The 20,949-nt window shown below is 44.3% G+C and overlaps 1 protein-coding gene across 1 annotated transcript; it reads left to right on the forward strand.

The window, feature by feature from the left end:
• The first annotated feature begins 1,712 nt into the window (after positions 1-1,712).
• Positions 1,713-11,564, forward strand: LOC128409616 (2-epi-5-epi-valiolone synthase-like). Its single transcript, XM_053380186.1, has 5 exons — positions 1,713-1,879; positions 4,853-5,486; positions 7,067-7,300; positions 8,587-8,839; positions 10,936-11,564. The coding sequence occupies exons 1-5, from the start codon at positions 1,713-1,715 to the stop codon at positions 11,022-11,024; spliced, it is 1,377 nt and encodes a 458-aa protein (XP_053236161.1). The 3' UTR covers positions 11,025-11,564.
• The last annotated feature ends 9,385 nt before the right edge of the window (positions 11,565-20,949 follow it).

Here is a 20,949-nt window from a genome sequence, read left to right on the forward strand (position 1 = left end):
CACAGAGCTGAAAGAGGAAGTGGCAAAGAGTGCCACTCTTTGGACTTCCTCCTTTCACTCAGTGCTATTTTTCTAGAAAAAGACCTGCTGGAACTCACCACGAACGCTTCCCTTTTCTCTTATAATGGCAATGGCGCCCACCTGAGAGTTGCTGGAAGTGAGTTGCAGCAAGTTCTGGCTGAATAAAAAGGCCTGCTTCCACTCTGTGTATTGTTCAGAGGAAGGGGCAAAGATAACCACCCTCACCGTTTCATGATAAAGGGGACTATGAGTGGGGTTCAAGGGAAGTCCTCAAGGGCAGCATTCCACCCAAGGTACCACACTGGCAACCCCAGGGCTTTGGGAAGGTGGTGCATCTTGGCCCATGTTCTGTGTCTGTGGAAATATATTGCATACTTGTATAGGGGAGAGAAATCATGCAGGAGCCCTGAAAAAGAAGAAGAGTTTGGATTTGATTTCCCGCTTTATCACTACCCTAAGGAGTCTCAAAGCGGCCAACAATCTCCTTTTCCCTTCCTCCCCCACAACAAGCACTCTGTGAGGTGAGTGAGGCTGAGAGACTTCAGAGAAGTGTGACTAGCCCAAGGTCACCCAGCAGCTGCATGTGGAGGAGCGGGGAAGTGAACCCGGTTCACCAGATTACAAGTCCACCACTCTTAACCACTACACCACACTGGCTGATCACTCATAACTCTAGATTAGAATGGAAGACGGAAAATTTTAAAAGCACACTTTGTTTTTTGAGATGCTTTGGACTAGAAGACAACGTGGCATCAGCTGCTGTGTGACAGTATAACATAGCGGATAGTGCTGCAATTTGGATGGGAAGACCTGCCCTCAAATCACTGCTTAGACATGACCTTGCATGACCTTGAGGCAATTAGTTTTAGCCATGTCTATTTCATTGGGCTGTTACATCAATGAAATGAGGTGGGGGAGGCAGAGGTGTATTACTATGGGCTGCACTAAGGACAAGTGAGCCACAAATGTGAGAGAGATGAGGAGAAAACAGAGATTGAGAATTGTTGTGAAGATGATCTCATGCATTTATTTTATGTACTGCATTTACAAACAGCTTAATATTTTTTTAAAAAATCCTCTAGAAGTGCACAGTATAAAACAAACGATATGTTTAAAAAACACAGCATAAAACCAACAAAACAGGAGCACAGAAGCCCATAAAAACAAATATAAAACACACAATTCAGCAGGGTCTTAGTATCCAGTTCTAACAATAATATGTGGCTCTATCTCAAATACCATCAAGGCTTACATAAAGTTGTGTTATAATCAAAAGGGTCAGGAAGTTGAGATAAATTCCTGGAATCCTTCTTTTTATGGCATAGAAATGATTCAACATTAATCACTGCCTTTTCGTTGCAGGGCCTCCTGTTAGAAGTTAAGTGCACTCTAATTGTACTTTTTGATCATTATAAAACTATTGAGTTATACAACCCTAGGCTCTGCATTTTCACTGTACGTGTGTGTATGCACACGTGAGCACGCAGGTCCGGGTGATGTGACCACCCCTCTTTCATGTCTACAGATTAAGTAATGATAGTTTTGTAATTCCCCCACCCCCCCAGCCCAACCTTTTCACTTCACCAGGTGAGGAACACCTCCCATTCCAAACTATGGTCCCCGTGGAGCTTTTATAAGCAAACAGCAAGTCCCCCTCTTACCAGACACCTCTTGAACTAGACATTGCAACCATGCCACAGTCCAAAGAGATCTTCTTGGCTGATACAAAATCTGGAACACAGGGTTCCAAGCAAACAGACTTCCAGCTAGTGCGGGTCAAAAATACTTGGTGCCGAATCAAGAAAGATGAAACCATTCATGATGCTGAGAATGAGATCGTGGTCTCCCAGGCTAAAATGTAAGTAGATGAGGTTACTACTAATAATAATTTTATTATTTATATCCTGCCCATCTGGCTGGGTTTCCCCAGATACTCTGGGCAGCTTCCAGCAAAATATAAAGACATAATAAAACGTCAAGCATTTTATTTGTACAATACTTGTGATGTGAAGCAACAGAGACACTGTTCCTCTTATTTGGGTTAAGTAATCATGCATGGTCTCTGCAATGGGAAAGCATGGAGGTATTAGATGTCAATGCCTAGATTATTTGTTCTCATATATTGTCCTGACGAGTGTCATTGCTAAGCTTTCAATTTCAATATCAATATTGACATGCAGCCCAATCCTAGGCATGTTTACTCAGAAGGAAGTCTCCCTGGGTTCAATGGGGCTTATTTCAATGTAAGTATTTTACTGGGTTTTCTTCTTGTTGATATTTACATATATATATATTGTATGTGCAAATTTAACAAGGATAAAGATAAAATATAATTAAAGAAGAGAGAGAAATGGAAAGAAACAAAATAATAATATACAAACAATGCTAATAATATGGGTAGACCATCACCAGCTCACACCGCGGATACATTGGCCGTCAGCACACAAATATTAAAATTAAACATACATTATAAGCCCTCCACGTGTCCGAGTAGGTATCCACGCAATATTGATGCCTATATGTAATATGCTTTAATGTAGCCAGGGTGGTAAGGTCCTCAAACAACTGTGTAATAAGCGGTTGTTATTTATCCTTCAAGGCTTAGAGTGCACAGGTCTCTTAGCCATCTGAGTATGGCTGAAGTTGGAGACAACCCTTTGAATTCAACAGGGTTGAAGCAACCTATGGTCAGATCTGCAGCCTAGTCAGAATAAGAAACCAGTTTCGGTTGAGCATAAGTACCGAGGCACAAAAAAAGGAGACTGCAGTGGCATGACTTAATGATGTTGCCTCTCTCATTGTTGTGCTAAAGCTTTCTCTAATGCTTGGAAAGTCTTTTGAGCTAAAATGGAATTTGATTGGGGTTGGGAATTGAACAGAGAAGGGATTTTCAATGGCAGACATTTCCAAATTCACAGACACGGGTAATGAACTCGAGATGGGGGAAAACAAATACAGTGATACTAAAAACCATCAGCTTGATAAAAAAGCATAATGCATTTGTCATAAACTTCAAGTGAAGTTTGCATCCTGCAGCAACATTAAAGGGGGGAAAGTCACAGATGGGTGAATGTCTGACAAGTTTCCCCCTAAGGACAAACGTTACTTTCTGTACAGGAAAGTCATCTCTCCAGTTAATTAACCTTTGAGTGTAGGACAATCTCCTTCTTCTTGCAATAGAGCACATTTGTGACCATTAAATATTAACCATGTTGTATTACTTCACATATTGCAGATTTCCACAATATTTGCAGTTGTGTAAAGATCATAATCATCTTTGTAGAATCAAGATGAATTTCAATGTAGACCATCAACAGTTACAGATTTTTAGGCTGCATTTTACAAAGGTAGAAACACACTTCGGTTCCTGTTCATTCTGAGCCACTGTGGAGCTGGCAGGTTCTAGTGGTGCAATGACTGTTCATATAACCTTGCCAGCAACAGTGTGAGTGAACTACAGAGATTCTTTGACTGCTGCACAGAACTTATGACACAAATAATGTGTTTGATTCCCCCTTCCCCGCCAACTTGCAATTTTATCCTTACAACAACCTTGCGAGGTAAGGTAGTCTGAGAGGCGGTGACTGGCTCACAGCCACTCAGTGAATTTCACTGCTGGGTTCTTAAGTTTCTCTCCACTTCCAAGTCTGACACACTAACCACTACACTGCACCTAATAAGGCCCACCAGGCCTCCCCAGTTGGTCTTGTGACATGGTTTAGCCCAAAGCATCTCACCTGGTCCATCATCTGACAACACACAGCATCAGGAGCAAGGCAGAAAAAAACTGAGAGGCTAATTCAAAAGAAAACAAATCATTCCTTTCCAGCTGCTGCTTGACTTCAGCCTTTTTAAAAGTTGGCACCTTCTTTTGTTGCCCTGCATAGCGACAAAAAAAGACATCGAGTTCAGAAAGTGCTACATTCAAACTGAAAAGTAAAAAGAAAATAAAATTAAGATTACACCAAGGCCCCATCAGCGGCACACATTTAAGGCAGACCACTTTAAACAAACATGGTTTCCCCCAAAGAATGCGGGGGGGGGGGCCTCTTGCTTGCTAAGGTGCTGAGAATTATTAAGTAGCCCTCATTCCCCTCACAGAGTTGCGATTCCCCAGAGTTCTCTGGGAAGAGGGATTGATTGTTAAACCACTCTGAGAATTGTAGCTCTGTGAGGGGAATGGGGGCGGGGTTCCTTCCTTTGTGGCTGTGGTAAATCAGGTATTTCTTTTCACGGTAGCTAGAGGTTACCATTTTGTTCTCCTCAGCGTACCCCTGTGAATGATGTTACTTCCTCTGTATGTGATTTTGTATACCCCATGGAAAGAAAAAGAGAGAACCCAAGGCTTTAGAAAAGCCACAGAAAGAATTAGCAGAGGAGAGAGCAAAATACAGAAGACTGAAGAGAAATCTAAGAGAGCTTATTGGGGGAAATGGCAACCCCTCGTTTGTTCACATTTGTTCACCCCCCCTCCCAAAAAGAAGTGCCTCTGTCCTTTAGAAGGACCCCACATCTACATGTTTCATAATGCTAGGTGCATTCCAAAGGAGAGAAAATAGCAGCCAGAGGAGGGGCCTCTCTACCAGGAAGAGCTCCAAGATGGCAGTGAGAGGGCAGCGAGAATAGCTTTTCAAAAAGATTAAAAGGAAATGATGATGCTGTCACTGAAGATAAGAGTGGGTCTGATTTTCAGCAGCATCTCCATCAAATAGACTCTGCCCTTCATGTGCAAATGTGAGAGTGAAAACTGTGGAGGGCATTTTGGCTCAGCCATAGACAAAACTAATGTATATTCCATACTACTCACCCCCACCCTCATAATTCCCAACAGATCTGAAACTGTCTCAGATGGAGAGGTATCCTGGACAGTGGAAGCACCTATCTACCTTTGCTATAAGGTGGTGGAAACACGCGGTCTCCTGGATCCCTCCAACAAGACATTGCTGTACGGGCACATCAGAGATCCAAAGGAACTGGAGAGAGCCCTTCACAACAAAGAGGCCCAGAGGCGTTTCATTGTAATCGATAAGACAGTCGATGACTTGTATGGCACCGCAGTCAGAGAATATTTTGAAGCAAACTTGGTTCAGTGTAAAATCCTTTCCCTGACCACCACAGAAGAGACCAAATCCATGGATTTGGTGCTTGATATCTTGCAGGAAGTGCAAATCTTTGGCATCGACAGGCGCGCTGAGCCTATTATAGCAATTGGAGGAGGGGCTTGCCTGGATATTGTGGGGCTGGCAGCATCGCTTTACAGGAGGCGCACCCCTTACATTCGGGTCCCCACCACCCTCCTGTCCTACGTGGATGCCAGCGTTGGAGCAAAGAACGGCGTCAATTTCCTTCAGTGCAAAAACAAGCTCGGGAGCTATGTACCTCCTGTTGCCACTTTCCTTGACAGAGCCTTCCTCAAAACAGTCCCCCGCCAGCACATCTCCAATGGACTTGGGGAAATTTTAAAGGTATGATGGTTTTGCTGCAGAGACTCCTTCCTCACTTTCACCAACTGTTTCCACGCTCTCTCTGCTCCTTGCAAGCTTATTTCCACGGATGCTCCCTGTTTATTCATTTCTCTCACAGTGATTTTTGCTATGTGGCTCTTCAAGAGGAAACTGGAAGGACAGGCCTCTTTCATTTTTTGTTTCTGCATCTCTCTGCGATTCCTAAAGTGGTACTTACAACCCCTTTTACCCCTTCCTGTGCACATCCCTCTACACATGGAAATGAGTAGTCCCATGGAGCTGCCTTATGCTGATTGGTTGTCTCTTTAGCCCAATGTTTTCTGACTGGTAACAGGAGAGGTGCTCACCTGACCTCCCATCATGCACATTGCTGCTGCTTTCCAGGAGGTATACGAGGAAGGGAGAGGCAGCAGTGAGGTTAGGGTGGTGCAAACACACCAGCAGAAACACCAGGTTCCCCAGTGTGTTTGCACTGCAACAACTTCCCCACTGTCTTTTCGCTCCCCCTCTACCTCCCAGTAAGCAGCACTGATGCAGGTGATAGGAAGACTGGTGAGTGTCCCCACCCCATCAACTACTTGGCAACAGGAATCCAAGGCTTCAGGTCTGGGTCTTTCCCAGCCTTCTTACCTGGGCTTCTTTGCCTGGGCATGCCAGGGATTAAATTTAGAACCTTAAGCATGCCAACTATGCACTGTACTGCTTTTAGCTATGCCCTCCCCAATTCTTGCATATCCAGAGTCACTCTCAATGCCGCTCCCTTGCTATTATATCCTATTCCCTGTATTGGAAACATCTTCTCCCTTCTTGCATTTACTGCTTATCTTTTACATATTCAGAGTCTCCCCACAAAACCCACTCCATTCACTTTCCTGGATCACTGCATGTCAACTGTTACACAGAGAGCACCATCTCCCTTCCTTCCTCTATCTGTACCTTTGTTGTTTCTTAATCAAACTCTGTCCAATGTCTTGGTATTTGTCCCATATACAGTGGTACCTCAGGTTACCTCAGGTACTCTCAGGTACTTAATTCGTTCTGGAGGTCCGTACTTAACCTGAAACTGTTCTTAACCTGAAGCACCACTTTAGCTAATGGGGCCTCCCGCTGCTGCCACACTGCCGGAACACGATTTTTGTTCTCATCCTGAAGCAAAGTTCTTAACCTGAAGCACTATTTCTGGGTTAGCGGAATCTGTAACCTGAAGCGTATGTAACCTGAAGCATATGTAACCCGAGGTACCACTGTATCCTATTCACAATAGCTTTCACTGCATGCACTCCTTATGAAACACCTCTCTTCTCTTGTGGCTCATGTGGTCTTTTTGGCTGAAACATCTACAGGACAAAGCTGTTGCTTCCTTTTCTCCTGTGACTGACTTTCACTCCCAAAATATCAGCTTCATGTGCATGCTAAAGCCACTCAAATTGCCTATGATCATCTCTGAGATCTACTCAGTCTCTTGTTTTATGTCTACAGTGTGAGGTCCATGCTTTCAAAGCAAGCCTCTTCCTGGCATTATTGTACAACCCTCATTCAGTCCACTGCAACCCTTCTTTCTTTCTTTCTTTCTGTTCAAGATGGCACTAATGAAACACAAGGGCCTGTTTGACTTGCTGAAAAGTCATGGGAAATTCTTACTGGATACCAAGTTCCAGTCACACAGCGGCTTAGCTGACCATGGTGACGCTGCACTGAAGACGACCAGAATTGCCATAGAAACCATGCTGGAAGAGCTTGCCCCCAATCTGTGGGAAGATGATCTGAACAGGCTGGTTGATTTTGGCCACCTTATAAGCCCAGAACTGGAAATGGTGAGGAGCACATAGCATATTTATTGTGGAACAACATTTCTATCCTGTCTTTCCACCCAATGGGCTTACAATAGTAATATCTTAATTGCATGCTTCTGCATTTTCAGCTTGTGACATATCACTACTTGTACCCAGAAGTGTGTGATGATATTGGGTGGAATTTAGTGTCACAAACTATTATGATTGTTCTGTAAGCGCAAGGATGGATTTCTGCTTGCCAGGTGAAAAGATCTCCCCCTTTGCCTCCCCAGTGCACTATTTTGGGGGTTCTCCTGAGTCCCCCCCCCGAGCTAGTTGTGGGGGTGCAAGGGGAGGTGAGGGGGCAAAGCAAACTCCTAGCTCTGGCTCCCGCTAGTCCAACTATTTAACTGAACCCAACCCTTTGCTTTTATATAACCAAAAATATTCAGCAGGAAGCACTCTTCACATGACAATCACATGTACAAGTAAATTATTATTATTATTATTATTATTATTAACATACTCCGCCCATCTGACTGGGTTGCCCCAGCCATTCTGGGTGGCTTCCAGCATAATAAAACCACAGCACAACGTCAAACATTAAAAACTTCCCAATACAGGGCTGTCTTCAGGAGACTTCAGTAAGTTGTGTAGTTGTTTATCTGTTTGACATCTGATGGGAGCCACAGCCCCACTTCCCCCATACATGCAATTATCATGTGAGGTGTTTGACAGGGGGCTGGGTTAGCATTTCCTGCCTTCTCCCTTAATATCACAAACTTTGGTTTCCTTTGGAAGGAGGTTTATGGCATTTTGACATGTTTGGGCTTATTTACAAATGTACAGATTGAGCATAGGTGGAGGTGACCCCATGAAACCTCTCCTGTCTAAATTCCCAATCTCGCAACAATATTGGTATGCTATAAAGGTAAAGGTACCCCTGACTGTTAGGTCCAGTCGTAAACGACTCTGGGGTTGCGCACTCATCTTGCTCTATAGGCTGAGGGAGCTGGCGTTTGTCCGCAGACAGCTTACAGGTCATGTGGCCAGCATGACTAAGCCACTTCTGGTGAACCAGAGCAGCGCACGGAAATGTCGTTTACCTTCTGGCCAGAGTGGTACCTATTTATCTACTTGCACTTGACGTGCTTTTGAACTGCTAAGCAGGCAGGAGCTGGAACCGAACAACGGGAACTCACCCCGTCGCGGGGATTCGAACCACCAACCTTCTGATCAGCAAGCCCTAGGCTCTGTGGTTTAGACCACAGTGCCACCAGCGTATATGCTATACGATATAATAAATGCTTGTGCGTCCTTCATTTCAGAGAGTTTTACCAACGCTGATGCATGGAGAAGCTGTGAATATTGATATGGCTTTCATGACTTATCTGTCCCACGTGAAGGGATTTTTGAGTGATAGTGAGAAGACTCACATCATTCAGTGCATGGTCGCTTTGGAGCTCCCGGTGTGGCACAAGAAATGCACATGGCATCTTATCAAAAAGGCCTTGACGGAAAGATTGAAGCACAGTGCTGGGCACATGAGAATGCCTCTTCCAACTGGACTAGGAACAGCAGGTGCGTCATTGCTGGGGTCATCCGTTTAAGGGCAAGCTGAGAATGGTGTTGTGCTTCTTTCTAAAACACAATATTGTTTGTATTTCGTTCTGAAGTCCAGACCATTCTAAAGGCTCAGGATGTGGAGCAACAGAGTGAAAAGCAATATGTAAAACGATAGATAGATAGATGATAGATAGATGATAGATAGATAGATAGATTATAGATAGATAGATAGATAGATAGATAGATAGATAGATAGATAGATGATAGATAGATGGATAGATGGATAGATAGATGATAGAGCACAATGGGGTGAGCTCCTGTTGCTCTGTCCCAGCTCCTGCCTACCTAGCAGTTCAAAAGCATGCCAGTGCAAGTAGATAAATAGGTACCGCTGCAGCGGGAAGGTAAACTGTGTTTCTGTGTGCTCTAGTTTCCGCCACGGTGTTCCATTGTGCCAGAAGTGGTTTAGTCATGCTGGCCACATGACCCAGAAAGCTGTCTGTGGACAAACGTTGGCTCCCTCGGCCTGAAAGCGAGATGAGCACCACAACCCCATAGTTGCCTTTGAAAGGACGTAACCATCTAGGGGTCCTTTACCTTTACTTTTTTTTTAAAGATAGATAGAGTAGATGTCTCACTGTTGTCTTCCATCCAGGATGTGCCTGGGTCAACGTGGAGAATGTATGGACCCAGTACCACCCACACATGCCCAATGAGGAAGGAAAGCCCCCCCCCCCAGAAAAGCCCTCTCAAACCTGGAGCCAGCCCTGCTCACAAGGAACTTTTCAGTGCTCTGCACTATGTGTTCATTCATACATTTAGCAGATATATGAATAGGTTCTTGCCAGACCTTTTCTCCTGGAACTCTGGTTGCAGTCTTGAAACCACTCACTCCAGAGCAGTTCCAACAGAGTTCTAATCTTGGTTCTTATTTTACACTGGCAGTGTTTGTGGGAAGAGGGAAATGGTGGGGTGAGGAGAAACCTCTGCACCTGAAATCTCAACCATTGCAGCCCCACAAAAGGGATGTACATTAGCATGCCCGTCACACAATTTGCAATTCCATGCTTATAGTTTTAATTGGGTTTCCCTTTTAATTACAACATTTTAATAAACTATGACAAAGCATTTCCTTCAGATATTATACAACCACCAGAATTATTATACAACCTCCAAGATGTAATTAAACGGGCAACTTCAAGTAATTGCATTAGGGTTGACTAATTCCCTTTGTAAAGTTTAGCGGGTATCAAAAGCATTTAAGCAGCATGTGTAATTCCCATTACAAAACCAGACTTAGGCTCCAACCCTGCTCACACTTACTTGGGATTAAGGTAACCAAGTCTGGAAAGACAAGGTTCTGATAGTGGGCAATCTGAAAGAGCCAGGAAGAACAGCTGACAGAAAATGCTTTCTTCATCTAAGACAGGGACAGGGACCCTGTGGCTCTCTAGGTCCCATCTCCCATTAGCCTCAGCCAGAATGGCCAGTGATCAGGGATGATGAAGTTGTAGACAAGGAGGACAACAGGTTCCCCATGCCTGTTCAAAGATGTACAACCACTGCACATGGTTGCGAGTCCCTTGTCATCAAGTGATAGCACCCAACCCTGAGGCCACCTTAGCTCTACCTAACAGAACCATGTCACGAGCACAAAGCAAGAACTAAGAGCGATTACAAAGACGTAAATAGGACAAGTCTATCTGCAGACTGCCCATCAAGTCACATGCATGGCTCTCTGATTTTTTGAAAGGAAGTAAGCATTCAGAAGACATTTAACCACAGTGGGCAACACTGAGGAGAGTCCAAGGATCGCCAGTAAATCCATGGACAACACAAAATGCACACATAGCCAAGCAGCACTCAAGGAAGTGAACAAACTTAGCTGCAGACCATGGATTAAATAATGATATATATTGTATGGTCAATTAAGCATTCACAAAACGTTTACTCAGGGCAAAAATGCACACACTCACACCACAAATACAGAACTTAAACGCAATGAAACAATTGCTCAATTTATCAGAAACAAAAAGAAACTAGATAACTGTACAAATCTTAGTTTGGCACTACAGTAGTTTGGATTACTGATTAGAACTTTTGCTTTCCAGATATATTCAACGACATCAGCGAGGAAACCCTGGAGAGGGCTTACATTCTCTGGACCAGTGAATGCAAAAACACCTCTGCAGAAGCATGAATACAATGGAAGCAGATGAAAACAATAAATCACCAATAGAGCAACAGGCAAATTGGGAATTCAGATAAACAGCCAATGGGCACTTTTGAAGGACCGTTTGGCAAAATCCCAATACCTGTCTACATGAAGTATGGCAAACAACATGAATCCAGGATGAAATACCACCAGCCACTCCTTCTTCCTCCTTCTCCAAGATGGCTCTTGGGACTAATCCTTATACTATCTCTGTAGTATGGTTGGTTGTAGTCCCCATCTGATCAGGTTAAATGGGGAGACTTCCTGAGAGAAGCAATGCCCATACAGTGGTACCTTGGGTTACAAACGCTTCGGGTTACAAACTCCGCTAACCCAGAAGTAGTACCTTGGGTTGAGAACTTTGCCCCAGGATGAGAACAGAAATCGCACAGCAGCAGCGGGAGGCCCCATTAGCGAAAGCATGCCTCAGGTTAAGAACAGTTTTGTGTTAAGAACGGACCTCTGGAACGAATTAAGTTCGTAACCTGAGGTACCACTGTAGCATGGAAAGAACCATGTCATCTACTTGCCTCAGGTAGTCTTCCTGGTTCACATATGACAGAATTGGCAAAAAAAATATTCTACTCACTGGATACTGTTTGGGCCACTCCCAAACTTTCACGACAAACCATCAACTGAAGAACTAAATTGGTTCTTTAACTAATGTTAAAGAATGTTTTTAGATTAGCAATGTAGACTCCATCTTTTCTTTTCATTTATAGTTTTTTCTGTCTTCCAATTTTTGTTTTACACCTCGCAGTCTATCTCAGAGTTATTATGTGAATTGCTATTCAGTTCAATCCAATTCACCATGCAAGTCTTCACAAGCAAAAGTTTGACATCTAACAGGCGGCTTGTCAACTTGGGAGTCCAGATTTGCCCTGAGGAATGCGATTAATCTGATTTTGTAGCAAGGAAGCATTTCCATTTCGAGGCATTTTGTTGTGTTTTCCTGTAACTAGTGATTTGTGTAGAAGATGCGTACAGACCCCTCCTGCATTCAGTAGCTTATGTGCTTCAAAGTAAAGAGAGCAAGCAGCCTGAGCGATGTTTGTGGCACTTTTTCTGATGAGCTTCTTTTAACATGCTGAGATACGAGAGTCAGGTGGCTGATTGTATGCATTTCCCCCCCTCCACGAATGCTGCTTCTTATGTGCATTGTACTGTATTGTATTTTGTAGCTTTCATTAAATCTCCAAAGGTCGTCTGAGGTTTAAGGAGTTCATTTAACAAACTCGTCTGAGAGTATTAAGGAAGCAGACTTATCTTATTACTCTTGTTGACTTTTCAGCCTGAAATGCTACTGAGATTTGAGATTCTGCCTTTCTCTGGAGGAAAGGAGAGAAGATGGAGAGGTTCAACCAACTCTGCCATAAGTCTGAAGTAGTTCAGCAGGGTTGGAGGGGGGCTGCTCCTTTCTTGGCTTGAAACCTAAGCTAGCTTCTCCTGCTAGAATGCTGTGATCCCATGGAGAGAGGAAGGATGGTGTGAAGTCTTCCTAATAGCACAGAGAGGGGGAACAGAGCCCAGGGATAAGGCAGAGTGGATAATTCATGACTAAGGGATAAGGAGGAGAAGGAGACAACAGAGGATGAGATAGCTGGACAGTGTTCTCGAAGCTTCTAAAATGAGTTTGACCAAACTGCGGGAGGCAGTGGAAGACAGGAGTGCCTGGCGTGCTCTGGTCCATGGGGTCACGAAGAGTCGGACACGACAAAATAACTAAACAACAACAACAAAAGAGATAAAGGACTGAGGGGGTGATTGATATAAAGAACTGAAGACCATTTGGCAGGGAAGTAGGATATGGTAAAATCAGCAGCAGAGGATAAAATTATTAGGAGTACTTTCAACCAGTTCACAAAATCTGGTATAAATCAGATTCCCTTAAGGGACTGCCTCATTCCATATATCCATAGCAGTCAACTGTGCTCCTCAGACAGGGCACTGCTAGAGTTCCCACGTGTGCTCTTGGTCTGGACTAGAAATTGGGCCTTTAGTGTTGCAGCTGTAGCTTCTCCCACACTGTTCAAGGGGTGGTGGTGGTGGTCCCCAACCCCCAGAGCAGCTTTTAAGGGAGCTGTCAAGGAGAGGGGGGATTGTCAAAAACCACCACCCCTCACCCTTCTTCCAGACAGATATAAATCAGGCAGTCTTGTCCTCAGTGTTCAGCCACTGTCTGTCTTGAGCCGAGGCTGCCGGTGATGCAAATTACATGCTACATCCAGACAAAAGTACTTACAAATTGGAGTATTAAATCACGATTTGCATTAGAGCAACATGAATTTCATTGGGTCTTCATTGGATTAGAACTGATCATATGGAACTAATCTAATGTGGTGTGTGGATGTCACATTAGTTCTGCATTTGTCAGAGAAATTATGCAAAGCTGCAACGTGCAACAGAAATAACAATCTGGCATGCTGGGCCAAGCCCGCGAACACAGATCTACCTTCAACTAAAGCCTCAGGCACGTCAGTTACCTGCCACCCACAGTCATTCCTACTCCCCGTCTGACTTCCCTCCAATAAAAGCTTGGCTGTACCTTGAGCTGTGCATATTGTGAAAATTTGCATCCTTTCTCCAAGTAGAGAGCCAGTGTGTGGAATGCCAAACGACAACCTGAGAGGTCAGGGTTCAAATCCCCTCTTGGCCAAGAAGCTTACTGGGGGACCTTGGGCCAGTCACTGCCTCTCAGCCTAACCTACCTCACAGGGTTATTATGGGGATTAAATGAGAAGCGGGGAGAGCCATGGACCTCACCTCGAACTCCTTGGAGAAAATGTGGGACATGACTGCAACCAAGCAATCAATAAAGACATAAGTAGTATGCAGGTGGCGCTGTGGGTTAAACCACAGAGCCTAGGACTTGCCGATCAGAAGGTCAGCAGTTCAAATCCCCGCGATGGGGTGAGCTCCCGTTGCTCAGTCCCTGCTGCTGCCAACCTAGCAGTTCGAAATACATCAAAGTGCAAGTAGATAAATAGGTACCGCTTGGGCAAGAAGGTGAACGGTCTTTCCGTGTGCTGCTCTGGTTCGCCAGAAGCGGCTTAGTCATGCTGGCCACATGACCCGGAAGCTGTACACTGGCTTCCTCGGCCAATAAAGTGAGATGAGTGCCGCAACCCCAGAGTCGTCTGCGACTGGACCTAATGGTCAGGTGTCCCTTTACCTAGTACAAATTACCACTCCTTCAGGTCTATTCCTGGCTCTGGCTCTCATTGGCTCTGGCTCCACCCACTATTAGTCTCCCTGCCTTGCTCCCTACCAGTCCCATGGCTCACCAACGACCACCGGCCTGAGGATTTCAGGAATTAAGACCCCCAGTTCTGGTTGCCCCAGATTGCTATCGTTTGATTGTAGCAGCTGTTTCTCAAGAACCATAGGCAGTAGAATTTGCTTTTTTTTCAGTTTGTGGCTTTGGGTGTTCCACTGGGAGGAAAAGGCAGGAAAATGAAATGAGAAACCAGCTGGTTCAACCTGGCCAAGATTTGGGTCTCCTGGATGTATTTCATACGGTTAAAAAGGTTGTACACATTTCTCGCTTTGCCCAACATTTTGCACAATGCATCTGTAATACTGGCCTTAGCCCACCAGATGGCACAAATGAACCTACGTGAAACAAATAAAATGTGCATTAGCAGCAAGACTTTCTTATTTTTAGGCAGACTTGATTTCAGTTTTGGAATCAAATCTATGGAACTGCAATCCCAGTCCATTTCAATGGTATACACAATTATTTGAGGTAATTCTGGTGCACTCAAGTATTAGAAATCACTTTGGGATCCAAGTGTTGGCATGAAGTTACAACAACTGGGTAACCTGGATCCTTGAACGATTTACTTTTGTTGTTGTTTCTTGACCATGTCTCGATGTGTCTAGAAGTTCTTTAGCCCAGGAGATGCAGGGACAGGGTAACGGTAAAGGGGTTACTCTGGGGTTGCGGTGCTCATCTCGCTTTACTGGCCGAGGGAGCCGGCATACAGCTTCCGGGTCATGTGGCCAGCATGACTAAGCTGCTTCTGGCGTACCAGAGCAACACACGGAAACGCCGTTTACCTTCCCGCCAGAGCGGTACCTATTTATCTACTTGCACATTGACGTGCTTTCGAACTGCTAGGTTGGCAGGAGCAGGGATGGAGCAACGGGAGCTCACCCCGTCACGGGGATTCGAACCACCAACCTTCTGATCGGCAAGTCCTAGGCTCTGTAGTTTAGACCACAGCGCCATCTGCATCCCGCAGGGACAGAGTGGCCTGATGCAAAAAGGAGACAAGTTGCACCTGCTGAAACATGCACCTCTCTTCTACACAATTGTTATAAGAACAGCAGCCCTGCCCTCTTGCATCTGGACACGGTAGACCTCAGAAGTGGGAAAATTTGTGCAGCCTGAGGGCCACATTCTCTTCTGGGCAGCCTTGTGAGGGCCACATCCAAGTGGCAGCCAGGGCCACAAGCAAAGGTTGATAAGAGCAATGGGTGCAAATTATAACCTTTTTACAGTAGGCTAATACACACACAGAAGACAGGAGTGCCTGGAGTGCTCTGGTCCATGGGGTCACGAAGAGTCAGACATGACTAAACGACTAAACAACAACAACAACACACACACACACACACACACACACACACACACACACACACACACAGCTATCCTCCATCCTCTAAATGCATGAGGTATTACCAGAATTCAAGGACCCATTCTGGGCAGGCAAAACCATTTGGTGTTGCAAAGCAGAGCCAATGAGCAGAGGGTGGTCTATAGAGAGAGGGGGTGGCCTGGGAATGATTTGGAAGCTGCTAAACACAGGGGTCATGAAGAGTCGGACACAACTAAACGACTAAACAACAACAAACACGGAGCAGTGGAAAAACCCTGCAGTTCAAGAGAATAAAATGTGGAAAGGCCTCCTCTCTTATCTCGATGCAAAACAAGCAGCACTTCAGGGAAGGGGAGACCATAAAGCTGTCACAATGTATTGAGGGTTAAACTGGGCATGTTTTAAAGTTTCGGCGCTTTCTCCACTCTGCACCAAAGCAATCCAGCTTTCTACAACATGCAGTGCGAGGCTTCATTTGTCTACTCAGAAGTAAGCCCATCTGAATTCAGTCTGGGTACTTGAAACAATGGGATAATTCATGCCCCCCCCAACCCCAACATTTTGGGAGGGCAATTTGGAGCAGCCCCCAACCTGCTGACCCTGTCCCTCGTGTATACCAGTGTGGTGTAGTGGTTAAGAGCAGTGGACTCGTAATCTGGTGAACCGGGTTCGCTTCCCCGCTCCTCCACATGGGTGACCTTGGGCTAGTCACACTTCTCTGAAGTCTCTCAGCCCCACTCACCTCACAGAGTGTTTGTTGTGGGGGAGGAAGGGAAAAGGAGATTGTTAGCCGCTTTGAGACTCCTTAGGGTAGTGATAAAGTGGGATATCAAATCCAAACTCTTCTTCTTCCCTCCCTGCCACCAACCCCTTCCTCACTCACCCCCCTCCCTCCTACCTTTTTCTAGTTGTCCTCCTCCGCAGCACCCAGCCTGTGTCATGTCGGGAGAAGAGGTGCAGGCCAGGCCAACCTTCTAGCAGGCCAGCCGCCTCCTGTCTTTTGGTCCCTTGCTCTGGCACGAACAGTGTGAGGGACCAAAATCAGGAAATTCAGGATTGGGAACAGAAGCTGGGGCAGCTTCTGCCGATCCATGATGTCCCGACTAAATCAGGATACTCGAAGGGTCTGGATAATTTGGGAGTGGGAGGGGTGCAAGCAGCTGCTTAGGCAGAAGGCTAGCACCCTCACACACGGCAAACTCAAGTGTGAACTTTAAAAGCATTACCAGCATATACTGCATTCAAATATTATAAATAAAAAGGATTGCGAGAGAAAGGTTCTGCACGGTGTGCTGAGTTGTCAGTTAAATGGATCCAAGGGAAGACTAAATGGATGCCAAAGAGACAGTGTCAAGAAGTCACAGGAAAGATGGTGCAGGAACAAAAGCTGGTCCCTTCCTTTGTCACACAAACTCACACAAAGCTGGAAACACAGTCCATTGGTTTACACAACGCTAAGTATTTCATTTGCACTGTGCACAAATTATGTAGCCGTTGTGCGAAAAACCAAACACTTTAATCCATCTATTAGGAACAGTTCAAATTATTTAATTGGCTTACATTAATATTGATCCATAATTTACAGTGCGATGGACCATACACAACTTATTGCTGTGGCCGACAGCAGGTGAAAAGATCACTAACAGCATGGTACTAAGCATCCAGAACAAGAGGCAGTCATTTATGTCACTTTTTCAAGATACAGAGGCCTTTGATACCATCAATTTCCATTTTTCACCAGTGCATTTTATGTCCCAAAAAATAAAAATAAAAATGGTAAGTGCATTATTTTGTGCTTTGCTTTGTTTATTTTTCTCCATATATGCTTCCTAAAGGCTTTATAGGCATCAGAGTTAATATTGCTTTATCTATCTATCTATCTATCTATCTATCTAAAAGTAGTAAGGAACATGTTCATGGCACTAATATATCTTGCATGGTTTTGGCAACAGTTAAAATTGCTTGGTACTCTGTGTTACCTAGCTAGCCGTGTCATGATTCGCTCCCCGGTTTTGGCATCTGGGCTTGTGGTTTGAAGAAATATCAGAACAGCCACACGCTCCATGATTTCCTACCACTTAGCAAGTGTCTCCAGCATCTCTTCCTCTGTAGAAGCACCACTTTAAGGCCTAACAGTTCTGCAGCTCTTGGTTCAAAATTAAACAAATAAAACGGCTTCATTCAAGACCTTAATTCCAGGCTTGCAATTCTGGAAGTCCTACTCACTCCAAGAGATTTCAATGTGGGTGATATGAAAACTCCACCTTAAAAACAGAGGGGCTCCAAACATAATTTGAGGAGAGAAAAAAACAAAGTAACCAAGGAGAATGTTGACGTGCAATGTTGAGAAAGCCCAAGGGATTTTGGAAATGCATGATCCAGCTGAAAAGAGCCACAAATCTGATCCAAGAGAAACCTCAACTAGGAAGTTTGCATTTCCCAATGTGCCATGGCAACGCACGCTTGCAATTCAGTCACAGAGTAGGGTTCAATTTTATCAGGACCCAAGTGGTACACTAAACCTTTATTTCTTGACCCAAAAACACTGCTGAGTCGAACCCTGGCAAAAAAGCTTTTCTCAACTGAACACTTGCGCTATGTCTCATTTGTTATTACTACTATAATCAGGGCTTTGTATTTGTATTTTGTATCACAAAATATGGTACCTAAACATGATGCAAAGCATCCTAAAAAATCTTAGGCTGCTGTTGTTATCGTTGTTAAAAGCAAGTTTCTAGTCCTTGCTGTGCAAAGACAGGCTTGACAGTGTGAAAAAATAAATAATGCCTGAAGCCTGAGAAAGGATGTCCAGTGTTCTGAGGAGCAGGGATGGGGCTAGGTCTGAGCCCACTTAAAGTAGACACCTTGTCCCAATGACAAATGAAACATAATAGATTGTGCAAAACAAGGAAATATGTACGCTTGCCTAATGTGCATATTTTACATGGTTTGCATTGAAGTAAAAAAAGAAGCCAATATCTAGAAAAGCTAGTATGTACAGGGTACACACAGCTGTAGTTCTCTACTTTTTACTTCTAAAGATACAGGCCACTTGCATTGTTAAGGATCAAGACTTCACTGAAGCAGACTGGGATAAAATTTGAACCCAGTTCTCCCGTACCGGGGGGGGGGGGAATAAGCTTCCTTTCCACAATGAAATTCTAACTAGCTTCCAGCTGCTAGTATGCCTCAGGAACCTGCAGTCCTCCAGATGTTCTTAGATTCCAGCTCCATTAGCATGACTAGAGGTCCAGTAAGATGGGAGCTGGAACATCTGGAAGACCACAAGTACTCCATCGCTTGTAGATGGCGACAAACCTTTCATGAGCTGTAACTTGCACCACATTGCTAATGATGGGCCAAACACCCACTTGCCTCCACAGTCACTTACGGACTCATTGTTAAAACGGTGTTTATGGAAGACAATCTTACTCGGCTACGAGTGATCGCCAAAGAAAGAAAGAAGAAACAGGTCAGGATTCTTAACTCGCTGTGCAAGCTAACACTGCAATCCCAATCACGCTTACCTGGGAGTAAGCACCATTCAGTTGGACTTACTTCTAAGCAGGCATGGTTAGGACTGCGCTGTCAGCACTAAGGCAGTTCGAATTTTGACTCCTACATTAACAGTCACCTGTGACCATTATCACTGGCCAGATAATAGTCAAAATGGAGGGGGACCCCTACCACATGCAGTTATTGAGTTGGAAGATATTTTGAGGTTAGGAGAAAATGCCTTCCTGTTCCTTCAAACCAAAGTTCCCACCTCTGATTATTTCTCTCTCTTTTTTTTGTCTACAATGGCATTTCCCAATCTGGTGCACCGCAGGTGTTTTAGTCTACAACTCCATGCTGGTTGATGCAAGTTGTAGTCCAAAACATCTGGAGGGAGCCAACTTAGGGAAGGCAGGTCTATGTGGACTCTTGGCGTTGCAAAGATGAGGCCCAGGTCTTGCTCCCCCAAGTTAGTGGTGCACTTACAAAGGAGCATGATTTGGCCTTAGTGGTTTCACAGATGTTTAACCAAACTATACAGCAGCTGTTTGCTTTTGAGGCTCGTCTACCTTAACATATCCTGATTGTCACCATGCTTTCACCCTAGCATTCTGAAGAACTATCAGCTGCCTATAGCTCGGGTTTCCAAAGCACAGATACAAAGCTGGAGCAGAAAAGAAGTCCAAGAAATAGTGTCAGAATTCGCACAGGCTTGGGTGAAAGATTTGGGTGCTCTTGCTTCACGTCATGAGCGCTGTGCCCCACCCATCAGCCACCATCAGCAATCCCCTCCTCCCAAACCATCTTGGGTCGCACACTTCAGTCAGTGCTAGTTCACGGAGACTACGGCTAAATTTAAGGCACTTCACTCTGAATGAGATATGCTTCCCTGCCATTTGCAAGTCAGCTGGGTGGCTGCTAGGGCAGGAAGCCAATCACTTGTTCAACTGGTAAGACCACACAACCACTGTATAAAATATTTAGGCATGACAATCATACAAGTATCACTACTGTTATTGCATAGGACTACGCTGGAGAAGATAATGCACGGAACATGCTCTCACAACAACACTGTTGCATGGTTAAACTTGACAACGTTGGGATCAAGTAACAGTTAATACCTGCAGATATAGTAAAATCCTCTTTCAACCTGAAAAATCTAACAGCGCACTAAAGGATATAGCAACCGTGTTTCTCAAGCATATTTCTATTTGTCCTGTATCACTAAAAATAAATACGTTAAGTTTGGGGTTGTTTTTTTTTCCTTTTTCCTTTTATGTTTTTTTAAACGCAGAGCATCATCTTGTTAACTAGACCTAAATCTGTACTGTGATTTAAAGCTCTGTCGGTGTCAAAACATTTCTTCCAAGTGAGACTGTATTATATAAAATAGTCACAAAACCACTCTTGAAAAGACAGGAACCTGCACAAAAGCTTACTTTGAAGTGTGTACAAAGAATGCAGAACAACCCCCTTTGTGGGGTTTTAAAATGTTAAAAATAAAATCATTGCGATAACTAGTGGCATTTTCTTACAAATAAAATACAAATGTACTCAGAATGAAAAAAAAGTGAAAAATTCATGCAAATCAGGTAACTGTACAATGTAATTAAAAAAAACCAAAATCCAATTGGTTATATCCAATTGACAGAAGGTACTAAGATTTTTTTTTTTGTTAAGAGCTTGAAATATTCACCAGTCTTGCATTGTTAAAATACCAGTATAGATTTCTTACCATGATTAAAAGTGATTTCTTAAAAAAACACACCCTGAACCATGATTTAGAAGGTTGTCCACTCACCGGAGACCAGAAC

This window comes from Podarcis raffonei, chromosome 2 (assembly GCF_027172205.1).
Source record: "Podarcis raffonei isolate rPodRaf1 chromosome 2, rPodRaf1.pri, whole genome shotgun sequence".
In the NCBI taxonomy this organism is placed as follows: Eukaryota; Metazoa; Chordata; class Lepidosauria; order Squamata; family Lacertidae; genus Podarcis; species Podarcis raffonei.